The sequence below is a fragment of the Diuraphis noxia genome, unplaced genomic scaffold, assembly GCF_037042655.1.
Source record: "Diuraphis noxia isolate RWA-SAM2 unplaced genomic scaffold, SU_Dnox_SAM2 contig0003, whole genome shotgun sequence".
In the NCBI taxonomy this organism is placed as follows: Eukaryota; Metazoa; Arthropoda; class Insecta; order Hemiptera; family Aphididae; genus Diuraphis; species Diuraphis noxia.
Genome location: NW_028301713.1, coordinates 54,310,103 through 54,320,897, shown reverse-complemented (window position 1 = coordinate 54,320,897; position 10,795 = coordinate 54,310,103). Strand labels below are relative to the sequence as shown.

Genomic DNA, 10,795 nt, shown 5'->3' with positions numbered 1-10,795 from the left:
TACACAAAGTGTGTCGTACTGCACACAATTTTAGTCCCTGAATCAATCCTTTTATTTGGTTTTATAAAATTATGTTAGATCCGAGATCGTGACGTGTCGTCGTTACCAATATTTTTTTATTTAATATAAAATATTTTTTTTGTCTAATTTCTAATTTTGCGTTGACAGAAACCCAAATATATTTATTAATTATTAATTATTTTATACTCTTAAACTTATTTAAAGTTATATAATATTTACTTAATTTTTTTAATTTATTAATTAATTTATAATATTAGCTATATTTTTGTATTATTAGCGATTTTAATTGTTTCAAGTATGTACCTAATGATAAAAAATATACACTTATAATTTTATAGGTAAACATAAATTTGGAAATGTATTCTATATTTAGATAAAATTAGACAACAGAAAGAATAAATAATTGCATATTAAATTACGAATAATTTAGTTTTATTAAATAGAAATTATTTTTATATAAAAGGTTAAGAGGAAGATGTCCTACTATTGTCTTACTATTGTCATGCTATTATATCGAAATGCATGGGAAAAGAAAATCGGTATTATCATTGAGTATGGTATTATTTTGAATATTTGATTAAGAATTCTCGAGTTAAATTTGTGTATATGGTAGAGAGAGAGAGAGAAAGTGATGGTAGAGTTTTAACGTTTTAAGATATTCATTATTTTTTTTTAAAGAGCTCAAAAAATTAAAACTAAATATTCCAGATGATGTAGAACTGTCCAATTTAACATCAAACCTTTTCGCATTTCTTTTTATTTGGGCAAATAAAATCTAGTCACAAAATGAATAATGTAGTAAATCACTCTAAGACAATTATTTTATATATCTTATATCGTACAACGTGAGACATATTATACCATTTAATGATTTTTTTGTCATTAACATTTGATTTACACACTTAACAATACGAAAAAAAGAAGAAACTAAAATTGCTTGTGTATACAAAAATTATCTTTTATTAATTTAACAAATTTATAATCAATTACAAAATTCAAATATTATAAAAATTGAACGAACAGTTACAAATGTATAAATTTATATAGGTACATGTTTCAAATAAAAAAAATGAACATACAGTTTTGAAAAAATATTTTATAACTGTCAAAAAATAGAGCAAAGTTGCTATTATTATAAGGAAAACATTTTTGAAGATATAATATGTATACATTTTTATTAATTAGCACAAAATGGCTAAATTATTACATTTTTACAAGTAAAAGATTTTTAAAGTCAAAAAAGGGGTAGGTGGAATGCTCATGGTCCAAATACAAAAAGGGGAAACATTTAAAAAAAAAAAGAGAAAAAATAGTACAAAATGACTATAATTTAAATATTGCATGTACAAGATTTAGTCGAAAAGGGGGGGGGGGGAGACAAACAATATAGAAGAAGGAGATAAACAACAACAGTATATACACAAAAAAAAGTTATAAAATTAAATAAAAAAAAAATACGTCAGTCAGGAGACACAAAAACAAGGAGGGGAGGATACGGGATGGCGATTGGGTGCGGATTTGTAACAGTTTTGGCCACTGGTCACCTTCACAACGTTCCACGACCGGTCCCACGGGTAGACAAGTGTCACGGGCGCGTTTGCTCGGACGCGTGACGACCTTGCCCAGCCGGCGATGCCAGACCGAGACGGCCGCGGGAGCGATGGTCGACGGCGACAAGCAACGGCGGCTAGTGCGCGATGTTAGCGCTTTGATGGTTGACGGCGAGACGACTCTAGCGACAGACTTGCGGCGGATACCGTAGGAAACGAAGCGAGAGAATCGAGATTTGGCACATGCGGAGTGGACGGTGATCGCTATGCGGACAAGCGACCCGGCCGATGTGGGTTTACCGCGGGACGAAAAGGCGAGAGCCATCGGACCGCCGCACGAGCGACGTGCCGCGATCCTTGACAATCGGTAATTTTCGTCCTGGCGTCGTCCCTTCAGCCGCGTCTTTGTCCTGCAATGACCGTCGCCACGAAGTCGCACGCCACCGGATCCTGAAACGTTCATAGTTTCCTCGGGTCCGGTGCCGCTGACGTCCGTGTTCCTAGCGCATAAATCTCTATATACCACTTACCCCGTGCCGAGGTGTCCGCCACTGCCATCGTAACGAGTCGCCATCGCCGTCGTCATCATCGTAGGTACGGTCGGGGCGGAATCGTTGCCCTCGCCGTTACTTCAACTAACCACCGTGCCGTCGACATCGTCGTCCGTCGATCCACGCGACCGTAACTGCCGGGCGCTCGCCGAGCCGCCAGAGGGTCTCGCGCGTCAACGACGACCGAGCGCGCTACGCTCGTGAACCCGTCGCTACGGGGGTGGTCGGGAAACGCGTTCGGGTGACTTACCGCCGTGCACCTTCCGTGCTCTTTCCCGTATCCTCCCCTCCTATACGTCGCCGTCTTCCTGACGACATCTTCAGCCCTTAGGGGACCGCCAGACTAACGTGGGTCGCGGACGGTTTCTCTTCGCCAGCAACATAGACGTCGGAAAATCCGCCTGACGCCTTTCCAGCACGAGGTCTTGTACCTTCGTGGCTGGTCGGATTTTCCGGTTGTTGCTGGCGGGTCCAGCCTACCTACGACCTCACCGCTGTCTGGCTCTTCAATGCCCTGAGCCGGCTCAATTTCGTTCTCAGCTTCACACGTCTTCTTCACCGAATCGTCGAGTGGGCCGTCCTCGGTAATCGGAGTGGGTTCGACAGGCCCCAACTCCAAGGACGGCGCGTCGCCACTCGACAATATTGCACTTCTGCCGACGAAAATTGACACGACCTGGTCATTGGTGTCATTAGAATATTCTGCGTCGTGCGTTACGTCTTCGAGGACCACAGTGGAATCCACGGGTTCCGACTCTTGAAACAGCTCGACAAGTTTCGATATGGTATCTTGGTCGATAGAATTCAGAAAAGTAAGGAGCCAGGTGTGCATGTTGTAGTGTTCGTCATACAATCCGTCCATGAAGCCCACAACTATTTCATGCAGGATATGGACTAGTTCGACTTGTATTTCGTGTGTGTTACGGTAATGAGTAGCCATTTTTTAAATGTGCGTATGTAGTCGCTGGTCGAATTGAGAATTGCAAATGAACTAAAAACGTCCCTTTCAACACAGAGACGGATAAATTTAAAAATCTCCTAGACGAAAACGTTTGTTACTAGCCAGCGAGTACGATAGGTAATCGTTCTTATCGGCCAGCAACATTAGAATTCCGAGCGCGTTATTTTCCTAAACTTTCTGCAATATTAGCGATTTAAATACCTTAAAGGTAACTTATACTATTATATAGGCTTAGCTATGAAAACCAAAATACAGAAAAAAATATATAATGTTTATAAAAAGAATAAATAAATTAATGTTTATACTATACTATTATAACATGATGTGTATAGAAATTTTTCTTAACTAAATCTTTAAAGGGATATGGATAAAAAATTAAACCTATCTGGTACATCAATGTTATAAGACATTATGCATATAACTATATTATATTAAATATATATTTTAAGAAAGAAAACTTTGAAATCTCCAATTTATTACCATGATATGGAGAGTTATGTACACAAAAGAAATTATGCATTTTGAATAACTGTGACTTTAAGTTTGAGCGCACCTATAATACATAATGTATTGTAGTACATAAAGTTTATATATACAATATTTATTTTTATATAAAAGAGTCTATAGAAATGAGACATGGAATAAATTCGTTCGAATTTTGATTGCAATATGTCAAAATTTTCAGAAAAATTATCTGAATCACATTTTGCTTTAAAACATATAGGTTGTCATTTGAAAAACCAAAGTTGGTATCACTACAGGATACTCCTTAAAAGTTGTGAAAAATCTAAGTACTCAAAAATATCGCCTTTAACTACACTTAAAAATTCCAAAAATCAGAATTTGAATATATGCATAATTTAAGCATAAAAATGGGGCGAGCATGCTTAAAAAATCACCCTGTATATATAAAAAAAAAAATAATAATATTATTAGATAAAGAAGTACATAGGTGAATGTAGTTAACCAGTCTTAAAAAAAAAAGGTCATGGGGGGGATACGACACCCAAATCCCCCACCCCCCCTAATTACACCACTGGTTGTCTCCGTCTTACAAGTGCGTAACATTGCAAAAACTGTTTCGTGCGGGAAAGAACCGAGAAAGCTACAGTTATAACTAAGAAACGAAATTTTCACCTCATAAAAAGGAGAATTTTGTCTGTGCAATATCGTTTTTATTTTTTCGATATCACTTATACAAAATAAAATTCTTATTGTTTTATAATACATTAATTTTGTGTGTTTTTAAGCATGAATTACTTTTTTTGTAGCTCTGTTATCGAAAAAATAAAATCGATATTGCACAGACGAAATTCTCCTTTTTATGTGGTGAAAATTTTGTTTCTTAGTTATAAGTTTATAACTCGTTTCTCGGTTCTTTCCCGCGCGAAACAGTTTTTGCAATGTTACACACTTGTAAGACGGAGACAACACATGCGGGTGTAGCGTCCTCTTAAGCCAAGATAAAAAGGTGAAACACATTTTCATATAAAAAAAATACTTGAAAGTATTTGAAAGTATCTATAAATACTATTTTAGTTTTTTCCCAAGTATTCATATACTTTTGAAAATAAATATCTGTATCTGTACTTGAATACCTACTTTTTAAAAGTATCTTTTACAAGACTGCCTAAATATATTTTATTAATAGGTACTGTTGAATTAGAAGGAAAATAACAATGATAAAAAGCGGGTAAGTCGTGTATGTCGCTCTGCTGTACAGTAGGTTACAAGTGGGTTACTGTAATGGATGGAATTAAATTTGAATCCAATGATATTATATCATTGTATACAAAAAACGATTCTGAGCGAAGACGGTTTATCTGTCTAGGATATATTATAGATTATTAAAAATTTTCAAATCTTAGATATAAAAAGAAATTTTTTATGAATTTCTAGCTTAAAATAATTTCTGTATTTTCGTGATTTTTACATAATATGTTGTCAAAACTCAAACATTGATTGCCGTAATTTTTACGTATTTAGTCAAAATTTGAACTTTAAATGCTTATAAAAAAAAATTGTGACTATATATTTCTTTTATTTTTAAATTGCTATTGTAAAAATATATAATGAGCCTTGTATTAAATTTTCAAGCTTTTCCGCCTAACAAATACATTTTTATCGATATTAATTTAAAAAAAACTATTAATGATCGAAAATTTGAAATGCCTATGAATAGTTCAACTTAAGTCGAAATTTTTTGAAAATTGCATGGTGGATAGAATATACTTATATAAACATTAGGTGAAAATTTCATGTATCTATGGTCATTTGTTTTAAAGTTACATCAAAAACCAAAATCGATTTTGTCGAAAAATGAGTGTGCGTAAAATTTCCCGTTTTTCCCTTAATTTTTAGTTTGTTTTTCTCAATTATTTTGAAAAGTATTAAGAATTTTTTACTTTTGACCCCCCAAAGTACCAACTAGATTCACTTTCTGATCGAACGAGGTACTGAAGTCGAAAATCGAAGCATTTTTACTGCCCCAAAACGTGATGACAGACACAAAAAAAAAAAAAAAAAAAAAAAAAACACATCATGGTAAAATCAATACATTCATCGCTCCGCTCAGAATCTAAAATATTAAAATTTAAGATCATTGACGTTTATTATCAGGTAGAATTTTATTTAACTTCATATGATATTATGATTATATTCCACTGACCTAGAGTTAGGTACCAATCAATAATCTCACCAACATTTTATAGTAATAGTAGCATCATAGTTTTCAAGCGCAAAAAGTACCTGCTTCAGTGGTTTGGTCATTTAACTCCAGCTATTTGGTACATCTTCCATTTTATAAAATAATGTTCACTAGCTATTTAATATTTTTAGGGATCTAAGTAGAAGTGCAACCTGTTCAAGTTATATTGATTTTTCATCAGTTGATTATTCTAACTATAATGACGCAAATGACATCAATAAATCTGATTATGATATTGCATTAAACGCTGATGATACAGTAATATTAAAAGTTGATATTATAGATATTTAAAAGAGTTAACAAACTTAATTTATATTTATATTTAAATTTTTGAATATTAGGATGTATTTCTCTCGATCTATTGGAAAAATGGCATGTTGGGAGCTGCATCGTATAATAGCCAAATATCTGAAGTAATGAAAAATCTTTAATATAATATATTTTTTATCCATATCTATACTTAATTTTTATAATAGGTTACTTGTTTATATATAACATTATATTTTTGAAAATTGTTTATATAGATACAAATTTTACACGATGTCATAGAAAGTAATTTAGACTTTAAAATGTTGAATGCTTTATTTATGCAAGTTAGACCTGCGTAAGTTGAATTTATTTATTAATTAATTAACCTAATATATTAATATATTTAACAAAATTGCTTAACTAGACAATTAAAATTATAATATTTGTGCTATAGAAATATTGTAGTATGTAGTTTACAAGATGGACATTTTTTAAAAATTATTAAGCAATTAGCTCATAACGGCAAAATAAATATGTATTCTAGTCCAACTAATACTGATGATTATAAATCAGATGATAAAGTGCATATATTACCCAAACAATGTTTCAGTAAGTATCCATATTTTTATTATTTTTGTAAAATACAACGTAAAATATTTTATTTTAATGTATAACATTAACTAAATTATAATTAAAGAATGATTATGTGTACTATATCGTATAGTCATCTATAAACTAACATAAGCTTAAGTAAATGTAGGTTATTGTATCAGAATTTTTTAAATCTAAAATTTAAATTAAATGAAAATTGTATAAATTTACAATATCCGTTAATTCAAAATCTTGATTGTAAAACAGAATTCCAATGCATATTTTTATAAAAACCATTTAGCTACCCAGCCAAAGTTTAATAAAATCAACTTATTCAACTATTAATCTTTGTAATAGTTTTAATTTTTTTTTATACATAAATAATATATTTTTTTCCACAAATTAGATAAATACTATAATTAATAATACAAATAAAACTACTACATATACTATTATCTATTTACAAAGGTAATGTCTGTCTATTAAAGGTACCTTTTTATTGCTGTATAAATATAAATATAATTATATTGAATATAGTATACTATTATTTTTAGATTTTAAAACATGCGAACAATTAATTTTATCCATGTCATTGGCACATGCTCCAAAAAATGAAAAGTCTCGCAGAATGTATTTACGCAGTTTAATAGATTTTACTCAAGAGTTGGCTGTATGTGCATTAGGTGCATTATTACATTTCATGGATACTCCATTGATAAAATTAAGTTTACCAACCAACTATACAATAATGTCATTAAGAATTCTTAACATGGATAACCTAGTTTGGCTTGGTATTAGTACATATGAGTCATTGCAAATATTTTCTGTACATGAACACCCATCTGCATATAAATGGACCAAAAATTCAACTAAAGAAGGCCCAAGCATTTTTAGTTTATTGAACCGGTGTCACTCAGTTCTAGGTTCAAAGTTTTTAAAGAATATTTTAGCCCAACCTACCAAAAACATTGATGTTATAAGATACAGACATGAAATTATAGAATTTTGCATTAAACCTTGTAATGAAAGTGTAATACTTTCATTAATTAATTGTATCAAACATTGTCGTTGTGTGTTAGTAAGTACTTAATTTCTTTAATATTTTTAATTTATTGCTTGGATATTATAACTGTATAGGCCATAAAATGTAGTGTAGGTAATTATATGATACACAATTTATATAGGAAAAGTTTAATCTGTTGTATATTATAATTTATAGTAAATACTATGTATATTAAATACAAGTATTATTTTTAAATTAAGATTAGTTATAATAACATAAGTAAAATAACATTTTATGTTTTTAATATAATATTTTAGTCTACTGTAGTAAAAATTAATGGTGGTAATGCTTCAATGTACCAATGGAAATTATTATTTCAAGTAAATATGTATACTATTAATATTTTAACTAAATCTTATGTAATAACAAAATGAATATAAATTTTTACCAATCACATTTATTTGATTTAATTTCAGACAGTTTTAAATACTGTAACAATTGGAGAAATTTGTGAAAGATATTCTGAACAAATTACGTTTTTTGCAAAGGTATGTTTTTACAAAACCAATTATAAATTGGGTATTTGATCGCTTAAATATTGTACACTGTACTCTTATTGAAATGAGCTATTTCATGGTTAAAATTATAGCAGATTATAATATTATTATAGATAAAAGAAACATTAAAAGATAGTCTATATACTATGGTTAATTCTATGTCCTGTATAATTGATTTTGAAAAATCTACTATACAAGATAGATTTGTAGTGAAACCCGGATTCATACCAGAACTTGATGAAAGTACAGAAATATTGTTTATTATCAACCTGTAGAATTTAGATACCTAGTGCATGGTTGGACTGATTGGTATTAACTGTAGATACTAATTATTTTATAGAAAAATCTAAAATTGAAAACATATCTGAACTATTAGATGAAATAACATTAAAAGAACTACAAGAATTACCTTCATACATTAATGAGTGTTCAATACGTAAAATGCCAGAAATTGGTTTTTTATTATGTCTTCCATTTTGGAAACCTTTTAATGTGATGACTGAAAATGATTTTAAAATTCAAAATTTGGAATTTAAGGTAGTATATGTATATATTATTTATTTAATATAAAATTTAATACTTCTGGGAATTGTTTAAAATATCGAATATTTTTATATTGATTTTAGTTTCATCTGACAGATAATGTATATTACAAAACATCAAGGTGTTATGGTTAGTACACTACATGACATGTTTAGTTTGGCTTAATAGTTTTTATATTGCATATTATATACTATATATACATAAATATGGAATTTTAATAATTAATAATTTTAATATTTTGTAGTTTTAAAATAGGGCATAATTTTGATTTTAAACACATCCCTACTCCAATAAATATTTTTTTTAGTAACTCGAAAATGTTTTAGTTAAATTGTGATTTTTTCATAGTTGAATAGTCGATCAACACAGTCTTTAAGATAAATTAATATCAAATTGTAACCAAAAAGTCTAAAATTATATAAGTAATTTATTTTTATAGATTTGGCCGACATTAGATATTTAAGTGAACAATAAAGATTTTGGTTATTTTGTAACTAGGTACCATTGTGAAAACATACATGGAGCCTTATATTACATTTTGAAGCTTTTTTACTCGACAAATAAAATTTTACTGTCATTTATAAAAAAAATAATAAGCTTGAAATTTCAAATGTCTATAAATAACTTTAAAAAATCAATTTATTAATTATAGAAAATTTTAATATAAACATTTAGTGAAAATTTCATGTGTTTATACAGTGTTGAGTTCCGCCAATATATAAAATCGATTTTCTCAAAAATTGATTAGCGTAAAAATTCCCATTTTTTCTTAATTTTTTTTCCCCCCTGATACTTTTGAAAACTACTGGGAAGCATTATTTCGAAACTTATTGCGTATACAGATACACACAAAAAAAAATAAATATAAAAACACACATCATTAAAATTAATACATTGCTCCGCTCAGAATCTAATATTTATAAAAAACATTTTGATGAACTTAATTTTAACTTTGTTTTTTTAATAGTACCTACGTAATTTTTTGTTCTCTGCTCCATGATACCAAGTTTTTGAATTATGTAATTGCATAGTTTGTTATAATTTTAAAAAATGTCAATGATTCTGTGTTAAGAACAAAACATTTTTCTTTTTTTATTCAGAAATAAATCTTATTCAGTCAATTTTGGTTTTAAAATACAAGTTGATACAATAATATTTAAAAAATTACTCTAAAAACAAAAAGCAAGTCATTAATCAGAAAATATTATTCAAAATTGGTTTTGATTTATAGAAAGCAGAGATGTGTAAATTCTTTTGTTTCGAGTTCTGTACTCAAAAATAATATGTATAATGTTATTTATAAAGCTGTTCTCCGTTTCCGTGAATAGATAGCATAGAGCGCAAACACATTTTTTAAACTAAATTTTTATCAGTATTTTTATTAGATTAAAATAAATAATTTATGGGAAGCATGTGTTTACAGGGGATCCTGGTAGATAATTGGTTCCTGGTTCCTCCCATAGTTACGTTTGTAGAAAATGATTATATACCATATATCTTGATCACATCATAGAATATTTTTCTATTCAAGGTGTATTTATATAAATATACAATGTTTCTATGATAATATGATTATATTTTGAAATTAATAATTATGTGGTAAGCAAATTCAATTTTGTATCAATAATGTTTTTAGAGCTTGATAAATATTTTGGTGAAATTGAATCAAGTATTATTCAAGAAGAAATTCAAATTATGACAAAACTGTCAGAGCTCATTACACAGCACTGGATAAGTGATCTACATTTAATATTAAAATTAATTGCTGAATTAGATTGGTATGTTTGATACAAATACTCATATTATAAAGTCAACTACTTTAATGATATTATACCTGCATAGATATGTTTATTTTTAAAAATATTTTTTTCGACTATCAATATTATGGTGCTATTAAAGCTCAAGCATTATTTAGTATTTGTTACCTATTTATCATCCCCTCACTACAACTAACATTTGGATATTCTAACATAAAAATGTATTTGTTTTTTTTGAGATCTAAGTACTTACTACTTAACCTAGTAACTGTGAATAAAGTATTATCATAATTATTATTCTTTGT

General features: G+C 29.5%; 1 protein-coding gene across 3 annotated transcripts in view; it reads left to right on the top strand.

Moving 5' to 3' along the window:
* Positions 1 to 10,795, top strand: part of LOC107170717 (mutS protein homolog 5-like) — a 35,978-nt gene that overhangs the window by 12,619 nt on the left and 12,564 nt on the right. For all 3 annotated transcript variants that reach the window (XR_016190992.1, XM_089223765.1, XM_089223764.1), the window contains exons 2-12: positions 5,922 to 6,048; positions 6,132 to 6,203; positions 6,315 to 6,394; positions 6,494 to 6,648; positions 7,185 to 7,708; positions 7,951 to 8,013; positions 8,110 to 8,181; positions 8,304 to 8,433; positions 8,531 to 8,727; positions 8,817 to 8,862; positions 10,370 to 10,511. Coding sequence is in view for 2 of the 3 variants with exons in the window: in XM_089223765.1 (XP_089079891.1) it covers positions 5,922 to 6,048; positions 6,132 to 6,203; positions 6,315 to 6,394; positions 6,494 to 6,648; positions 7,185 to 7,708; positions 7,951 to 8,013; positions 8,110 to 8,181; positions 8,304 to 8,433; positions 8,531 to 8,727; positions 8,817 to 8,862; positions 10,370 to 10,511 (1,608 nt within the window). In the remaining variant the exon portion in view is untranslated. The remainder of the gene's footprint in view (positions 1 to 5,921; positions 6,049 to 6,131; positions 6,204 to 6,314; positions 6,395 to 6,493; positions 6,649 to 7,184; positions 7,709 to 7,950; positions 8,014 to 8,109; positions 8,182 to 8,303; positions 8,434 to 8,530; positions 8,728 to 8,816; positions 8,863 to 10,369; positions 10,512 to 10,795) is intronic.